A 19,960-nucleotide genomic window follows, 5' to 3' on the forward strand; every position below is an offset into this window, starting at 1 on the left:
AATGAAGTTCTTAGCAATGCATATTACTAATCAAAAATTAAGTTTTTATATATTTACGGTAGGAAATTTACAACATATCTTCATGGAACATGATCTTTACTTAATATCCTAATGATTTTTGGCATTAAAAAAAATCAATAATTTTGACCCATACAATGTTTTTTTTTGGCTATTGCTAAAAATATACCCAAGTGACTTAAGACTGGTTTTGTGGTCCAGGGTCACATATGTATACACGTCTTGTTGCTTCAAAAGAAATTCAACTGTCTGAAAAAATATAAAGATGAACAGGATTAGTCAGACAAGAAGATATCTTAAAACCAGCTGATGCTGAACCTGAGCAAACCTGATCTCTTATATTAATTCTATCTGAAACTGCCCCAGTATTAGGCACTCTGTGGTTTAGTGCTGCTTTAGCGTCTCAGCTGTCCTCATGAATAACAGTTGGTGTGGACAGTTGCTCAGAGCTGGTCAGGCTGTCCTGTCTGCTCGGCACTGAAAGGCTGAAGGTGGCTGATTGGCGGTGGAAGCTGCTGCGCAGTTCCTTCCCTCTGGCCAGATCTCCCCGTCTCTCCCTTGCCAACATGAGGTTGAGAGATTCTGCGATGCTGTTCAGTGTTCTGTCCATGTGTGTGATCTGTGGGGAAACGAGTGTGTGGTCTCAACACATCTTTCAAAACAGTGTCTAAAATAACGTAGTCACAGCGTCTGTGTAAATAATGTCATAAACGAGTCAAACTGTCAATACAAGATATAAAACACCAGCGACTGATAAAAGATCCCATCTGTATAGAGAGACTAGAAAAGGCAATAAATCCCTTCTTTTATATGTTGTAAATGGGATTAAAGTTTGATCAATTAGGTGATGATGAATAGTCGAAACATGAGTAGATTAGGCCACACTAATTTGTTAAAAGCGAATTGAGTGGAAACTATTTATAGTCAGGACTATAGTTATTTATTTAAATTGAAATATAGGGCCATTTTGGTGATACCATCTGATATTTTCATAAACTATTTTGAAACATGCACTGAAAAAATTAAATGAAAAAGAACCACAAGTAACACTGATTTAAATGTGATATTTTGAAGTACAAAGACTGAAAATAGTATTTTGTACAGTGGTAATCTTAGTTTTATTTGTAATTAAAAAAAAAAAAAAATTTTTTTTTAGAATATCTAAGAGCAGTTTGTTATATATATGTGCATGAAAAACAACATACATCAATACCAGTGGGGATTCTTGTTAAATATTTAAAGGGATTCATGTTTGAGAGGAAGAAAACTGTCAGATAAATACTTGTTATTCTTCATTTTACAGTTGGGGAGCCAAATGTCTTGAGGTTCTTTCCCTTGGGGTGAGGCTAAGTGACGTGTGGAGCCAGTGCTGTCTACACCCCATTAGAAATAACCAGACGAGTGTCTCCGTGCTGAACCACAGTTTACACAATGATAGTGGCACCACAGTCACATACAAACACATGCACACATGCACAAACACACCACACCATACAGAGTGTGGCAGGAGATTCGAGCACATAAACATATACAGCCGTTCCCCATATAGACATGAATGCAAACATGCACACTGCTAACCACAGAGAAAAACAAGATCTTGAGTCGAAGCTTAAAAGGGAAATTCGGTCATCATTTATTTACACTCACATACAAGTTTTCATAATACTATAAAAGATCACATTTACTATTTCACCCCTAAACCATAGAACTATTCTCTATTAAATATTATAAACTTGAAATTTGATGGGGAAATATCTTTAATTGTGAGAACAATATAAAGTATTTTAGTAGTCTGAATAAACAGATTAAATGTATTTTAAATAATAATCCATAAAAACATATAAACGATAAACTTAATAAAATTAAGTCTTATTCAGTGACTAAAGATATGTATAATGTAACAAAAGATTTATAATTCAATGGTTTTTCTGGTCAAATAATACAATTCTGTTCAAATAATGCTGTTCAAATAAGTATTTTTTGTTTTAAACTTTCTAATCATCCTGAAAGAATTCAGAGAAAGAAAGAAAAATGTGCCATGGTTTCCACAATAATATTAAGCAGTACTGGTTTCAATATTGATAATTATAAGAAATGTTCCTTGTTCCTTGAATAATGGCCGCTGAAAATTCAGCGTTGTCATCACAAGAATAAATTGCATTATAAAATATATTAAAATAGAAAATTATTTTAAATTGTAATATTACTATATTACTCCTATATTACTGTATATTTACTGTATTTTTCATAATAAAAAAAAAAAAAAAGTTTTTATAACATTAAAAAAAATGTTAACCCCAAATTTTTAAACAGTAGTGTATATGATTAAATGAAAAACAAAAAATAAATATTAAAAAAGGACTGTTTGCCAACATACAAATGCCCTAAATGTGAAGAGAGTTCAGTCAGAGTGTAAGAAGAAGACTGTGTCAGCAATGCAGTAATGAGTTACTTCAGATGGGTGTTTGCATAAATGTTAAGGCTATTTGTTCCTGTTTATGCCAGACACTGCCTGCTTCCTGTTTACCTCAGAATTATGGGAAGAAGAATGACACTGTAAGGGGCAGGGTATCCTGTTCTACAACTAATGACACATTTTCAAACAGTTCTTTACAAAAAAAAAAAGTTAAAGATGGCGTGTCCTGCTGGGAAACACTTAATTTGGCTACTCAATGCATCAGTCACTAGTATTGCCACAGAAATGTGCCTAACATTACAAAAGCGAGCCAATGAGATCAAACAATCCTAAAGTCATCTACTTTTTTAATTTTTAATATAAACAAATAAAAGGCAGCACAATTGAAAAAAGATGTCATCTCTCCCTAAAGATATGTCAGCTATGAAACCCGTAAAAATGATCTAATTCCTCTTACAATGCTTTTCTAAACATTCTCAGTAAAGAATTTAAAACATGTCGAACTGGCTTTTTTCAGGCATTTCAGAAAATGAGTCAATTTGCTTCTTACTCAAACATCTACGAGAGACAAAGAGGGAGAAAGAGAGTGAGTATGTGAGAGAGAGATCATGTGAACAAGTGTGCATGTTGTTTCGAGTTTGTGTCTGGGATGAGAGCTGTTTGTAAAAGGATTTATGGCTGGAGTGGCAAATGAACAGGAGCAGAGTGAGTGTTTGTACAGCTCCTGAATCCCCGTCATTCTGAGAGGCCAACATACCTCTCACTTTTACACACACACACACACACACACACACACACACACACACACACACACAGTCTTAACACCCTTATCAGCACACATCACTCACAGAGAATGTTTGAGAAGTCTTCAAAAAGTGATGTTTGATTGAAGGCAGAGAAAGAGAGAGGTTCCTTCTGTCTCCAGGTTAAGGCTTGATGAATGAAGCTTACAGATCCTTATCAGTAGAGTCCTTGCTGAACCAATTGTGCTGTGTGCATTTGCTAATAAACTAAAGAACTGGAACTTGGTATTGTTATACTAATGAGTAACCTCTTGGAAATGCTTGGTTTCTGAGTTTATTGCGCAGTAAAATTCAAAAGCAGGTGGTATTAACTGAAAAGATATTTCAGAAACTTGAACCCTCAATAGTTATAAAGTTTTCCCTGTATTTTTACAACACAAAAATGCTATAAATGTCCAGTAATATTCAAGCGCTTACCTTCTCTTCCATCCTGTTGAGTCTGGAGCCAATAGTGTGTATGCCTTTGTCTTTCATGCGCTCTAAAAGAGACAAAAATGGTGCCAAGAAAAACATCATAAAAACGCTGCATAAACACGACTGTGCACTAAGACTACAAGACAACAATAAACACCAACATTAAGAACAACGAAGGGGTCAAACTGTAGCAAAACAATGTGTGGGGTTGAGGAATGAGAGAGGAGAGAGGGTAATGAATGACCTAGCTTTACCTGAACTTGTCTGGAAGAGGGACAGCTTCCCTAAGGACTGATCCAGTCTGTCAGGGCCAAGTGTGCAGCATGGGAAATGTTGATGTACAGAAATGGCAGATGAAATGTGAGAGGAATAGTGACAGGGATGGATGTACTCTTAACTTCTCAGCTTTATTTACCCAAAGGTCATGAAACAGTCATTCATTTAGCTATTCTACCTATAAAATGCCATCCATGTGTAGCCATGATAAAGTAAAGACTTTTCTCAACACACACTTAACTGCTACTAAGTGATATAGTGAGTCCTCATCCCACCTTCTCTGTAGCTCCTTGATGCGCACCATGACGTTGAGATGACCCTGTGAATACTGCTCAATGACATCCCTCACATCATACGGCTTACGTGCTTGCTGCAAAAACAGCCAAAATTATATAATATTTTAATTATAATGAAATAGTAATATTTAATAATATACTATTCCAGGGTTTTGGGTCTGTACATTTTTAACATTACTGGAAAAAGACTATACACATACATACACACAGACATTTATTTCAGTATTATTTAATGAATAGTTGAATAGTATGCTCAGCATTGACTTGAAACAGAAATCTTTATAGATGTTTTTACAGTCACTTTTTTGATCAATTGAATGCACCCTTGCTGAATAAAAGAACAAAAATTACTGACCCCAAACTTTTGAATGGTATTGTATAAAAGGAAATATGTGCATATGACCTGTTTATATTTAACATACATTTAACTTATTTATTATTATAGTACATTAAGCTTTTATGATTTTAAGATTTTTATAATTATTGTATCATTCTTACAATTTGACCTCATATTAATTGAGAGAATGCATTTGTACTTTTCATAATTAAACTGTCACAATGCACGACTATTCAAGTGAAATACCAAAAAAAAAAAAAAGTACATTTTTTCCATTATACATTTCTACATTTTAAACATAAAATCTTGATATGGTCTTGCCTAGGGCCCTATACTGGTTGGCCCTGTATATAAATTAAACTTTAGATGAATAAAGTCTGAAGAATCAAATCATCAGAAGGGTGAACTCTTTTTACTTCATAGCCTACAAAATCAAACCAGCCCAGAGGGGAAATATTTCCTTTTGATTGTCAAATTTGAGGAAACCGATTCTCATCTGCTGACCCCAAACGTACATCCCAATCAAACGCTTAATCACTGCTCTCAGAGCATATCGAGCACAGGCGATGATGCTTATGGCTATTTAAATGTATTTGAGCTTCTTGACTAACACAGGGAAAATGTGTGAAGCTCCACGTTTGCTACAGAACTTAAGCTCAGTTTGATTAACGTCAGTGAAATAACCAAACGTTCACACACCTCCGGAACAAATTACACAATTCAGGAGAAGCTAGAGCCATTCAAAGGAGGGTAAACACTGTCATGACATCAGACACAGCAAATCTAGCCAGCAGCATCTGACAAACACTCCAAAGTGTGTGTTCTGTGTCGCAAGTGTGTGTGAGAGGAGGGGAGAAAATAAGGGGATTGAGAGATGACTGAGGCTATAGCGGTTCAAATGAAAGGATGGTGAGAGGATGGGAGGGCAAAGAAAAAGGACAAACAAAGTGCAGTAACGAATATCAAGTGTCACACAATCGCACAAAGGAGAAGAAAGTGTGTAGGACAGCTATTAAGGTAATCCTCTGACATTAGCATGTATTTTTAAAGGGGTCATATGATGCTGCTAAAAAGAACAGTATTTGATCCACGGTTAAAAGCCGATCCGGCGATCGACAGAGCAAAGTTGTAGTATTTCCTCATCGATCAGGACGGATCAGCTCCAGGCACGACGAAGCAGATATCGTCCTCTTTTGGAAGACCAAACAAAGTAGTTTCACTTTCACAACGAAGCACACAGCGTCTTTATGACATGGCAGCGGAAACAACAAAACTACAGCGAGAATAAAAGTTACGCCTTCTTTCTTTGCGTGAACATTTGGGCGGCGTTATGCAAATCTTCCCACAGAGCGACGTAGGTATGTTGGGGCGTGTTAGAACGAGCCATTTTAGGTAGGTGTGGCTGACTCTTAACTTTCATAAAGAATATCTCTTTGGATTTGAGACTTTAGTCTTTGCAACTTTACAGATCTTCTTTATGCACCAAGAGCTTGTAACACTCCAAAGAGAAAGGAAAACTTGAAATCGCATTATATGACCCCTTTTAAGGACTCAGGCAGAGCATCTGCTGTTACTGAATGAGTCTCAACTCAAGATCTTCCCTTCTATACGTTTCAAAAGACACCTTATTCTCTGCTTACACTGAAATTCATTAAGGAATGTTACTTACTGGAAACGTGAATTTAAAAGCCACTGATGTTTCTTTATCATCAAATATCCCATAAAATCGCATAATAGCTCTTACACTACAATCAAGAGAAACGAATCTGCATTTCTGCTCATATTATCACTCTAATGCCATGCTAACTCTGTAACATCATGCTAATTTGATTAGATTTTGGTTGTGTTTGTAAACAGAAAAAAGAGAATCTTACCTGAAACTTCTTTTTGGCCACAAAGTAGAACATTCTCTGGATCACACGAATGGCAGCTCGGTGGGAATCCCGCAACCTGTGTGTTTATGTGTCATGATTAGTATGGAGAAAGATACTTAAAGCCCATTTTAAAGGGATAGTTCACTCAAATTGAAAACTGTGCTATTGTTTACTCGCGCTCATGTCATTTTAAACATGTATGACTTTCTTTTTCAACTGTGCAACACAAAGATCATTTGAAAAATGGCTGCTTTTTCCCTCACAATGAAAGCCAATGATGTTTTGGACCCCACTGACTTTCATTGTATGGGCAAAAACATTCTTCAAGATATTGTCTTTTGAGCTCCACAGAAGAAACAAAGTCAAACATGTCTAGAACGACATGAACGTGAGTCAGTAGGATCAATTTTTGATGAACTATCCATTTAACGCGATAGTTCACTCAAAAATGAAAATTCTGTCATTAATTACTCATGTCATTCCAAACCCGTAAAACCTTTGTACATCTATTCCCCTGAACACACGTTGAAGACTGACACCGAAGAGAAGAAACTGTTGAATAAAGTCATTATTTTTGTTTTCTTTGAACACAAAATGTATTCTCATAGCTTCATAAAATTAAGGTTGAACCAGTGATGTCACATGAACTCCCACAAGAAAAAATACTATAGTAATTTATATTAAATACTATAGTGTTTTTGAGCCATAGTAAAGTACTTGAATTAATCTGTTGTGGTAATTCTATAGTCGCTGTAATATAACAACTATAGTAATATAAACACATTACCCAATTCTGTGCTAAGATTTCTACAACTATAGGGTAGATTATACTACAATACACTACAGTTTACTGTAGTAAAATCTAAAGTATACTGCAGTATTTATTATAGTTTATCAGTTCACTATAGTTAATACTACAGTATGCTGTAGCATTCATTAACACAGTGTTGTAAATATAATATATACAGTATAATACACTTTACTATAGTATGGTTAAAAAACACTATAGTATTTACTATTAATTACTATATTATTTTTTCATGCGGGCTATTTTGTCGATATCCTTTCTACCTTTCTGGGCCTTGAACATGGTAGTTCTGTTGCTGTCTTTGCAGGGTCAGAAAGCTCTCGGATTTCATCAAAAATATCTTAATTTGTGTTCTGATGATGAACGAAGGTCTTATGGGTTTGGAACGACATTAGGGTGAGTAATTAATGACAGAATTTTAATTTCCCTTTAATTCTTAAGATTATTGAAGAATTTTACAATTTTAGGAAATGAAAACTGCATTTCTGATGTAGATGTTTTATCTATGGTCATAAATGTGGCATCTGACATTATGGTTGTATATGTCACCCCTAACCAACTAAGCACAGTCAATGACCTTTCACATTTTCAATACCATTTGCAAAATAAACCTATCAGCCTCCAGCAGGCCCTTCAGGTGCAGGCCCTTTATGTGGTCAGGACTTTTGCAAGTGGCCACTGAGCACAAGGGTCACGACCAGGACACAGTGTCTAAGAGAAAATACAAGGCTCTCTCTGCTTCTCAAAGGTTTCAAAAACCACAGCACTGAGATTTGGTGGGGGGAAGGGTGCTGACTCCCAGGAGACCCAAGGTTATCTAGGGGAATGGGACATTTTCTTAAAGAAAGCCGTAGTATGAGAGGTACACTTTCTCTTGCACGTCGGCTATATGCAATACGTGCCTGCATCATGTTAGCATGCTAAGGCTCGTGTCTGTTGCATGTCACTCTGACAAAAGATGGAGCACACTCACACAAGTTTCTTTAAAATGCATTAGCAGTAGACTGGCTGCAGGCTATCAAGCCTCATTGACTTAATGGACATGGCTGGCTGACAGTTTCTGGTTTCTCCCTGGCTGCGGGCTACAGGGAAATGAGGGATAAGACATATGCCGTGCTCCAGGCAACTGCCAATTAACTGCTCTTTGGTGCCATACTCTAGACTTCAAGCAGCATCCCTCTGGGTTATATTGCCAGTGGTTAAATAGCAAGCCTTCATAGCTTTGAGCATTATCATACCCACTGCAATGCAACGCCTGTTAAGTTATCATTGAAAGGGGAGGAAAAGAGGTAATGGAAAACTTCAGATAACAAAAACTGATACTATTTTGCATACTTAGTATAACTTAGTTTATGGTCTATTTCCATGCATATTTATGCTTGGAAACAGCTACACATTATAATTATGATAAAATAATCAAAACTAGTATAAAAAAATTGAAGCTTGGAATTATGCTGTAAGCAACAGTTTTTATTTAACAAATGTATATTATTGACTCTTCACTTGTTTACCGCTTTTTCTTCACTCTCCAGTCCAACTTATCTATCTTAAAAATACATAAATATAATTAAAATATTAATTTTGTAGAGAAATTAGTATTGGCACAACATATATTTGTCGAATTTGAACTATTTTCTATATAAATATTAAAATACTGCATTTAAATATAACAACCATGAAAGGTCTTTAGACCATGAGAAATATTCAGTCAGGTATGTGGAAACTTTTATAAATATACTACTGTTCAATGGTTAGTTAGTATGCTGTTATGTATCGATGAAAAGTGCAGCAAAATACAGTAACATTGTGAAATATTAGTACAATTTATAACTCTTTTATGATATGATATGATATGATATGATATGATACGATACATAATATAACATGTGATCCTGGACCACAAAACCAGTCATAAGGGTACATTTTTTGAAAGTGATATGATAGGACAATATTTGGCCGAGATACAACTATTTGAAAATCTGGAATCTGAGGGTGCAAAAAAATCTAAATATTGAAAAAAAATCGCCTTTAAAGTTGTCCAAATGAAGTTCTTAGCAATGCATATTACTAATCAAAAATTAAGTTTTGATATATTTACGGTAGGAAATTTACAAAATATCTTCATGGAACATGATCTTTACTTAATATCCTAATGATTTTTGGCATAAAAGAAAAATCGATAATTTTGACCCATACAATGTATTTTTGGCTATTGCTACAAATATACCCATGATACTTATGACTGGTTTTGTGGTCCAGGGTCACATATAATATAATAAAATCATTTTAAAATGCATTTCTGTGATTGCAAAGCTTTGGTATCACCTTCAGAAATCATTCTAATGTGCTGATTTGCAGCTCAAGAAACATGAATGAATAAAAAGCTCAAAAGAACAGCATTTACTTAAAAGGTTTACATCATGTCAAGCGCTGAATGATTCTTGAGCAATAAATGTTTATGGTATAATGATCAGTGTGACATGCATCTCAGAGATCAATATGGTAGGAAGATCATGTTTTGGTGGAACGTTATTTGAAACTACAGAAGCTACATTGATAAGCTCAGGTTGGAATCTGCCAGCGATCTGAACAGAGTTCAGGAATCATACCCCCCTGGGTGTTTGTCATTCCAATGGAGCATGCAAAGAGGGGGGGAGAGAGAGAGGTGGGGGACACAAGAGATAGAACATGGGAACCACCCCAGCTGTCCCTGAGGCAGTGCCACTTCCTCTCTCCAGTCATGGTTACCAGCATAGCAACGCTGGTCTCATGACCTCAGCAGGGTCACCATCTGCCTCTAGTGCTGGCACAAAGCCTGGCTAATGGTGAACACTGGTGGAGACGTACGCAAAGGGAGAAAGACTCCCACTGGGACAGAGAGAGAAAGAAAGGAAGAAAAAGATGGAGAGAGACAGACAGATAGGGAGAGAAAGAGAAAAGGAGGCAATCATATGAGGTCTTCTTTCTGCCAAAGGCAGACTGCAAATCTCTCTTCAGTTCCCAGTCTTTTTTTTTTTGAGCCTGCTAAACAATAGCAGCCAGATGTGAAAGAAACTGCATATCCACTGGAGGGCCACAGATCACTGGAACACGCAAAGAAGTTTGTCTAGACAGCATTCATGCTGCATTGTGTACCTTAATGTACTAACATTGTGATTATTACAAAACAATAATCCCACAACAAGCAAGACAAAATCAACGCTTGCTGTGAGGAAAAACATCAAAGGGATAGTTCACTAAAAGAAATTCTGTCATCAGTTGTCAAAATTCTGTCATCAGTTGTTCATGTTGCTCCAAACCTGTATGCATTATTTTTAAGCCTTTATGTATAATGCATTTTAAAGGTATTCATAATATATATATACAGTGGGTACGGAAAGTATTCAGACGCCCTTAAATTTTTCACTCTTTGTTATATTGCAGCCATTTGCTCCCTATTGCTTTTAAATGCAAAAAAAAATTCAAAAAAGCATAAAAGTTTATATCTAACAACTCACAACTTTTTTCTTGCAATTTTGACACTTAAAGTCTGAACTGTGAGAAATACACTCAGAATTGCAAGATATGAATGTGTAATTCTGAGAAAAAAAGATGTAAACTTGCAATTGCTAGTTTTTAAGTTGCAATTCTAAAAAGAAAAGTCATAGTTGTGAGATATAAAGTCTCTCTCTCTCTCTCTCTCTCTCTCTCTATATATATATATATATATATATATAATTCAAAGAAAAACATAGGAGTTGTGAAATTGTAAGAACTTTAAGGCATTGGTTTACATGTTAATGTACAGATTACAAATTAAATCCATTATGAATTAAAAATCAACCCATTTTGTGCAGTTTTAATTGTTAAAATACAAGCCAATTTTATAGGCCTCTCTCTCTCTCTATATATATATATATATACTGTATATATATAATTCAAAGAAAAACATAGGAGTTGTGAGATTGTAAGAACTTTAAGGCATTGGTTTACATGTTAATGTACAGATTACAAATTAAATCCATTATGAATTAAAAATCAACCCATTTTGTGCAGTTTTAATTGTTAAAATACAAGCCAATTTTATAGGCTGAAGATCTGAGTTTGCGTGCTTGTACATGTAAATAGCAAGTGAAGTCGTACTTGTGACAAAGGCTGTCATAATTGCACCAAATAAAGATCAAAGAATTGCGTCATGGGACAGGAAATAAACACGTCATTAGTACCATCAACACATCAGGCCAAAGGCTTAAACTCCCCACCTCCAATTAACTCTAACGGGCGTGTTCAGCAACATTCGGTCTGAGGAGGTGATCTCAGCTTGGCCAAGCAGTGTTAGATAATGACATACACCCTTCTGTGCATCTAACCCTCATTAGTGGAGGGTAGATGAGAGAACACCTGATCCAAGGTCAGCGACCGCTCCTTAGGGCAACATGTGCAACATCTTTTGCATTGATTATTAGTGTTAAACTGATTTGATTTTGGGGACGGAGAGCAAGAATTCAGAGGGGAAGGAGAAGCTTAAGAGATGAGGACATATTACTGACTAAATTATGGCTTACTGTATATAAACTGCATAAAAATAACTGAATCTGCAAAGTTGATAGAAATTCAGTGGCATTTTATTTTGACTGTTTGTATGTTTAAGGTAGGAAAATGAGCCTGTTATTTGACCTTCCTCTGCTAATCTGCGTGTAATCAAATGCAGATAAACAGGAAACATAACAATCACCGGGCTTCTCTCTAATCTTATCACTGGAAAGCATCCATGTACACACACACACACACACACACACACACACACACACACACACACACACACACACACACACACACACACACACTCTCTCTCTTTCACACCAACACGGCCTCAGTGGCACTGCAAAAGACAAACTCAATCAGACAGATGTGCGACTAAATGAGAGCATGCAAAATTACAGAAGGATAAGGGTAAATTTATGTCCAGCACATAAATAGTTTATTTACATAGAAAGAGATTTATGAAGATAAATTGTCACTACCTACTGTATCTATTGTCATATGTTGGTTTCATAATCATTTAGAGTTTTCAGAGTTGTAAATTTTAGTTGATTTACATTTTTGGCAAAAGCTTTTATCCACTTATTAAAGAAATTACTTTTATTCAGCAAGGATCCATTAAATTGATTTAAAAGTGACAGTAAAGATTTTACATTGTTACAAAATAAATGCTGTTCTTTTCATCTCAACGCTTTAGTTTAGGGACCGATTCTCACTATTAACTGTTTGCCTATTAGCATGCCTATTATTAACATATTGGCTGTTTATTAGGACTTATAAAGCATATATTCTGCATGACCATATGCTACATCCCTAAACTATACCTAAACTTAACAACTACCTTACTACCTATTAATAAGCAGCAAATTAGGAGTTTATTAAGGCAAAAGTTGTAGTTAATGGTTTGTTAATAGTGAGAATTGGACCTTAAAATACAGTGTGACCCAACTTTCTATTCATTAAGGAATCTTGAAATAAATGCATTATTATTTTCACAAAAATATTACTCAGAACAACCACTTTCAACATTGATAATAATAAGAAATGTATCTTGAACAGCAAACCAGCATATTAGAATGATTTCTGAAAGATCATGTGACACTGAAGACTGGATGAAAGACTGCAGAAGATTCAGCTTTACCGTCACAGAAATAAATCATATTTTAAAATATATTAAAATAGAAAACAGTTATTTTAAATGTTAATAATAGTTCATATTACTGTTTTACTGTATTTCCAATCAAATAAATGCAGCCCTGGTGAGCATAAGAGACTTGTTTTCAAACTTAAACTTTTGATTGGTATGTGTGAGTATATATATACAGATTTTTACTGGTTTGTTTTTAAAAAGCAGCCAATCAAAGAAATTATAGTAGTTTGAAATTTTGCCCCAGCAATTGTAAGTTTAGATATAACTTACAACTCAATCATCCCAAAGGAGCAACCCGCATACTCAAACCCTCCCTAATGTTTTGTTACGTCATATGATGAATCACAAACACATGTCAATTACCACAATGTCCCCCACAGAGGCCATGTGCACTCTTGTGACTCGTCTCAGCGAGTCAAAGGATGAAGACCTTTGTGTGGCGGTGTTGCGCCACTGGCTGCAGGATCGTGGCACTATGGCACTAAAAGGCTCATGGGGGCCCTGTGTGTCTAAGAATAGCTCTGTGGAAGAGGAGAGGAAGAGTGCTCCGATTAGCCGCGGTCTGAGTATCACAAGGTTTAGAGGGCTCTGCTGCGCGGTACAGGACATTATCCCAAATATCAGCTCCGTCTTCCCCCTCAAGCTCAAATACCTCAATGACATTTTAATAAGTGGTCAGCTGAGATAAGGGCCACTGAGGCAGTAATGACTGATAATAGCTGACCAGAGGCTGGACGTTGTACGCTGGGGTAAAGGCCCGGGGCGGAGTCTGGGCCACTGGCCAGAAGCCATCACACACACACACATATGTGCGCACAAAGACGTGCGGGAGCAAGATGCTCGCACACACACGCAGCAGGGGTCCCTCTGGCTTCAGCCAAGCAAAGAGCTCTTTCATCCCGAGCATCAAAGTGCCAGGCGAATACGGAGAGTATTAAATGTCCTTATGAGGAGTGACACACAGCGAAGCAGCATTCACTTTGACATTGAGTCCTCCGCTGCTATACACCATGACTAAATGGCTTATGTCCCAAACTTGTGGCCTCATATGATCCTAAACATTACAGCAGCAAAGAAACTGACAGCGTTCATTTCAACGCAAGTCCTTATACATCACCAGGGGCCTCCGAGCCTTTTGTCATATTGTGTTGCCAGCTAACAAAGTCACTAACTTTGCCGGGCCATCTGAAAGAAACCTGATATGGCACATATTATATATACAAAGTGAAACGGAAATATTGGTGCTCAGAGACAACAAATGTATAGTTAAGGAGGCAAATGTATTGTGTGAATTTTTTTGAATTTTACAAAGTTGATAAAAGTTGATGCAAAACCAGAAATTCTGTCATCATTTACTGTCCTTCGCGTAATTCCAAACCTCTATGACTTCTGCAGAACATAATAGAAGATATTTTAATAATATTTAAACAGTTTTTTTCCTCATACACTAAAAGTCAGTGGGATCCAAAACAACACATTGACCACACTGACCTTCATATATATAATATAACACAGAGAATTGTTTTCGAAATATATTCTTACATTTACATTTATTCATTTAGAAGACACTTTTATCCAAATCAGCCTACAAATGATTCATTAGGCAATAACTAATGCTAGCAATACAAGTTTCAAACACTGTCCAGAACAGTACAAGCTTAGGATATAAGAAATAGTGAACGGAAAGTGAATAATAATAATTATTATTTTATTTATTTATTTATTTTTTTAAGTCAGCAGGATGCAGTTAGGTGCAATGAGTTTTCAGCCATTTCTTTAATATTGTCATGGATTCATCTGTCAGGAGACAGGTCAGGTTTAGAACAATAAGAGAGTGAGTAAATGATGACAGAATGTTTGCATCAGCTATCCATAATGTCCAATTTTTGTAAAAAAAAAAAAAAAAAATAGCACTGCTGCTGGCAACCGCTGCTTGCAGGAATTTGTCCGATTAGTTGTCAAGTTCACCATGCGCAGTGTTCTGCTACAAACTTCTACAGAGAGTCTTGCTGGGCTTTTGGTCTGACAGCAAATGAGAGAATCATCTGGGATGTGTTCTTTCTTGCTGAGCAACTCTCCCTCTCTCTCTCACTGTCTTTCACTGCTTGGCTGACTCTCGCTCCATGTCCCTCGTTAGCTCTAACACACTGTAACGAAACACAATTACTGTTAAGGGGGGAAGAAAAGGGGCCGTGACAGGCAAGATAAAGAAACTTGTGCTGGCAAGCCGCGCTGAAGAGGCATTAGTGAGCCAATGTTTCTGTCCCATTCAGCACGCCTCACACTCCAAATCACACAGGCATACTCTCATCACACGCACTATACTCGGTTCTAACAGGCAAACCTGAGTCTGTGTGTGGGAAATATTTCATATATTTAACTGTTGAATCAAAAATACCATCATGAACATGGTGATACTCAGAAATAAATAGCTTAGTAGTATGTTCAGCTCTTAGGAAAATATGTATATAATGCACTCACATATAAAATGTCTGTGAAATTACCAGTATGAAGATTATTGCTCTGGAAGACAAGAGTGTTTCTAACAAAAGTCACTGTTGCGCTCTTTATAGCCTAGAAGCCCATTACGACTAGGGCCGCTTGTCAATCAGGCTATTGTTGGCGTGTGTAGAGCCACAGACAATGGCTCTTTGTCTCTGCACCAGTGTAGACGGCCTGGCTTGGCCTCCGCCACTAGAAGTCCTTCTCTGTTTACTGAGAATAAATCAATCTTTTCAGCTCGGGTCTCCTTTGGTAAACCTCACACCACAGCCCTACAAGACTGCAACAGCAGATACGTGCGAGTACAAATGGGCACTTTCAGATGCACCTGCGTTTGCTTTGATTTCATCTTTATACCTGTGTCGCTCTGGACAGGAGTTTATTTTCTTTGATCCAGGCAGCTGCGAAAGACACCTTTGTATTCGATATGAAATAACCTCTATGACTAATTTCTTTATTCAAAACACTTTAAGAGTCTTCAAATGACAAATTCATTATTTACCACACCTTACTGCGCCACAACCAACCCTAAAGTTTAATATTTAGTAGTAAGAGTGTGTAGGTAGTGCTGATACCATCCAGTGTGTGTTTTAGGAGCGCGGCGGTCACAGAGATGTTTCTGTGGCATTGTTCTTTCCCCACCCCCAATGCAGCCGAACTGTTTCAGCTGCAGGCACGAGGAGGCTTTTGTGCCTCTCCCACCTCTTGAGTTAACAGCCTGGGTCAAAGCTAGGAGCAGGACAAATGTCCTAAGGGAGAGGAGAGGAGCAGACAGGAGCAAAGAGGAGAAGTGATTGAGTAAGATGAGAAAAGATGAGCAGAGAGGAGAAGAGACATTATGGCTCTGGTCTTTTTGAATCCCACCCTGCTCTGCTGGACATAAACAAATAAACATGTACTCACACCCACACCGAGCAGGAGAAGAAAGAGAGAGAGGGAGGGAGAGAGAGAGAGAAAAGAGAGGGAGAGAACAGCCAGCTGTTGCCATTGCATCTCAGTGTGAGGCGAATGAAAGCTCATTAAACTTCAAAGATCAAATGAAAGCTTGTAGTGACAAGGCTCCTTTGTAGAGGAGATGCAATATGTCTCTTAAGAATGAGGATTTAGAAAGGAATCATATTTTAGACTCTAAAAAAAATGATACCTACCTAATTAAAATTCATGGAATCCACCTACATTTTTCCAGATGATTACATTAATCTCAGCGTATAAGCAACATGCAATTGTAGCAATTCTGACTCTGAGATTAATATTCTAGCTACTTCAGCTACAGCTTCAGCACCATCAAGGTCAATGTAAATAGAAGAGAAAGAAAACCAATCTTAGACTACAATAGCTCCCAGATTGTGTTTAAAAGCGATGCTTTTTCTCAGTTTGACTTCCCACATCACCCTGTATGAATATAATACACATTTAAAGCAGCAATAGCACGATTTTGCCAAGAGTGTTTGTGTACACTCAGAGAAACTCACGCTTTGAAGTGCCAGAGAAGGGTTTGGTCTGCAAAACACCTCCACTGCCCTCTTGTGGTTTCTCAAAATAAATAAAAGTTTAAGCTGGAAAAACCCTGAACATCTTTGTATTTTCAGATAATCAGGTAATAGAGGCCTAAGGCTAGACACTCTAGAGTGGAGGATCCCATCGCAAATGGAAAGGGACTCTCTGGATAATCTAATGGGCTGTATACCCCCAACAGAGACATGGTTCATTAGATTATTCAGAGATGGGATCGCTCCATTGCCTGTGTAAGTAAATGGTTTGCATTATACACAAGCCCTGCGCTGTTCCACATGCTGAACAGCTAAGGGGCCAAAGAGATTCTGATAATGACCTCCTCTCAGGCAAAACACAGCCTGCAACATAACCACTCTTCATGGGAACGCTTTGGGGCCCAGAAACATACACAGTGCACTTCTTCCAGACACGTTTTCACTTGAGGTGGGTGGGCTCGGAAAGCTGAGATGTGTTCCAGCAGAGATAGCGCAGATGTGTTAAAAGTGTTTTAAATATTTGAGCTGAGAATTCAGTGACTGCAGAGATTAGCAGGATGATTAGACCCCATTTGCATTTACAGATGCAATATTGTGAGTGTGAACTGCAGGGGTGTGCTAACTCTGACACCATCAAGCTAACACTTTTTTAATTGCCTATCCACTAGATATCGCATGACGTGCCATCCGGAAGAGTTCTGAAAGATTATAAGTAGCGGAAACTTTCTGAAACTTGAATAATTGACTGTCTGCTGTCTACGGTTGGCATATAGACTCGGTTTAAATTATGCTAAAAATGGTACGTTCTTACTCACTGAGACACATGAGTGACTGGAACGAGCGAAATCTCTCGCTCCGGCTCGGTTTCCATATCATCTGCGATGCTGCTGCTCCTCTGGAGCGTGGGCCGAGGCTGCACTTCCAAAATCCCAGGCTTTCTCCCTAAAGACACACAAAACACACACATCATTTCAGACTGAGAAGTCTTTGCATTTTCCAATTTCAACAAGCCAACAAAGTTTTGTTACCCACCTGGTGGTGTAGAGAACTGGAAAGAGGATAGAGAGTTCCAGGATGGCACCCGCTCTGTGAGGAGAGAGATCAAGCTCAATGCTTTCAAAATGGCACATTTCAAATCGAATGATGTGTATTTATTTTATACTGTGATGGATATGAAGGTTTACATACAAAAAATGGCATGTGGTTCAATTAAAGAGTCAGTAATACAGTGGGGAAAATATTTATTTGATCCCCTGCTGATTTTGTAAGTTTGCCCACTTACAAAGAAATGAATGGTCTGTAATTTTTATGGTAGGTTTATTTTAACGGATAGAGACAGAATACCAACCAAAAAAATCCAGAAAAAACACATTATATAAAGGTTAGAAATTGATTTGCATTTCAGTGAGTGAAATAAATATTTGATCCCCAAGCAAAACATGACTTAGTACTTGGTGCAGAAACCCTTGTTGGCAAGCACAGAGGTAAGATGTTTTTTGTAGTTGGTCACCAGGTTTGCACACATCTCAGGAGGGATTTTGATCCACTCCTCTTTACAGAGCCTCTCTAAATCCTTAAGGTTTCTTGGCTGTCGTTTGTCAACTCAAAGTTTCAGCTCCCTCCACAGATTTTCTATAGGATTGAGGTCTGGAGACTAGGCTAGGCCACTGCATGACCTTAATGTGCTTCTTCTTGAGCCACTCCTTTGTTGCCTTGGCGGTATGTTTTGGGTCATTGTCATGCTGGAAGACCCATCTTCAATGTTCTGGCGGAGGGAAGGAGGTTCTCGTCCAAGATTTTACAGTGCATGGCCCTGTCCATTTGTCCCTCAATGTGGTGAAATTGTCCTGTACCCTTAGCAGAAAAACAGCCTCAAAGCATAATGTTTCCACCTCCGTGCTTGACTGTAGGGATGGTCACTTTCTCCCAAGCCTTCTCTGAATCATTTAGATGTTAGCCTGTACATGTGCCTTCTTGAGCAGTGGGACCTTGCTGGCGCTGCAGGATTTCAGTCCATTGCGGCGTAGTGTGTTACCAATGTTTTGCTAGGTGACTGTGATCCCAACTGCCTTAAGATCATTAACAAGCTCCTCCCGTGTAGTTCGGGTCTGATCCCTCACCTTTCTCATGATCATCCTTACCCCACGTGGCGAGATCTTGCACAGAGCTCCAGACCAAGGCCGATTGATAATTGTTTTGTATTTCTTCCATTTCTGAATAATCACACCAACAGTTGTCTCCTTTTGGTCTTGCCCATGGTGGTGGGAGAGGTTGGAATGGAAGATACAGATTGTGTGGACAGGTGTCTCATACACCTAACGAGCTGACATTAGGAGTAACTTCTTAAAGTGGCAGGACTAATCTGTGTTCCACATGGGCACATAACTAATCTGTGGGAGCCAGAATTCTTGCTGGTAGGGGATCAAATACTTATTTCACTCACTGAAATGCAAATCAATCTCTAACCTTTATATAATGTGTTTTTTCTGGATTTTTTGGTCGGTATTCTGTCTCTATCTGTTAAAATAAACCTACCATAAAAATTACAGACCCTTCATTTCTTTGTAAGTGGGCAAACTTACAAAATCAGCAGGGGATCAAATATTTTCCCCACTGCATCAATTTGTCTGTGAAAACAGCAATAAAATCAAACAGGCATAGAGGGAATGGTAGTTAGCAAGTGAGTACAGACACATATAGACACTAACTGGAGCTCACCACATCTTCTGTGTGTGTTTGCCCCTTCTGTGAGAATGGAGAGGGGCAATGAAGGATATCAGAGGAGAGATGCTTCAGGAGCATGAAAGGTGAAAAACAGAAGAGCAAGAGAAATGGTCAGCAGTATCTTAGTTTATTGCTGGTAATACCTGACTGTTGAATACTGCACACTGTATCTGGTCCACCGTCTTTCTCATCATCTAAGGAGTCATAGGTTATGGAAGGTATGGTGGGAGAACTCAATCCATCATCCCTGTCATAACTCTTCATTTTCTTCCTCATCTTCACCTGCCCAAAGAAAAAAATCTTTTTTTTTTTTTTTTTATTTCATAAACTC

At 37.7% G+C, this 19,960-nt stretch overlaps 1 protein-coding gene across 1 annotated transcript in view; it reads right to left on the reverse strand.

The window, feature by feature from the left end:
* Positions 1 to 421: 421 nt before the first annotated feature.
* kcnq1.1 (potassium voltage-gated channel, KQT-like subfamily, member 1.1) overlaps positions 422 to 19,960 on the reverse strand; it is a 33,920-nt gene continuing 14,381 nt past the window's right edge. Inside the window, exons 10-18 of the mRNA XM_016497096.1 lie at positions 19,764 to 19,911; positions 19,624 to 19,650; positions 17,938 to 17,991; positions 17,721 to 17,847; positions 6,435 to 6,510; positions 4,203 to 4,297; positions 3,906 to 3,952; positions 3,655 to 3,716; positions 422 to 637 (exon numbers count right to left, since the gene is read on the reverse strand). Of these exons, the coding sequence (XP_016352582.1) occupies positions 422 to 637; positions 3,655 to 3,716; positions 3,906 to 3,952; positions 4,203 to 4,297; positions 6,435 to 6,510; positions 17,721 to 17,847; positions 17,938 to 17,991; positions 19,624 to 19,650; positions 19,764 to 19,911 (852 nt within the window). The remainder of the gene's footprint in view (positions 638 to 3,654; positions 3,717 to 3,905; positions 3,953 to 4,202; positions 4,298 to 6,434; positions 6,511 to 17,720; positions 17,848 to 17,937; positions 17,992 to 19,623; positions 19,651 to 19,763; positions 19,912 to 19,960) is intronic.

Source organism: Sinocyclocheilus anshuiensis, unplaced genomic scaffold (genome assembly GCF_001515605.1).
Source record: "Sinocyclocheilus anshuiensis isolate Anshui unplaced genomic scaffold, SAMN03320099.WGS_v1.1 scaffold502, whole genome shotgun sequence".
Taxonomy (NCBI): Eukaryota; Metazoa; Chordata; class Actinopteri; order Cypriniformes; family Cyprinidae; genus Sinocyclocheilus; species Sinocyclocheilus anshuiensis.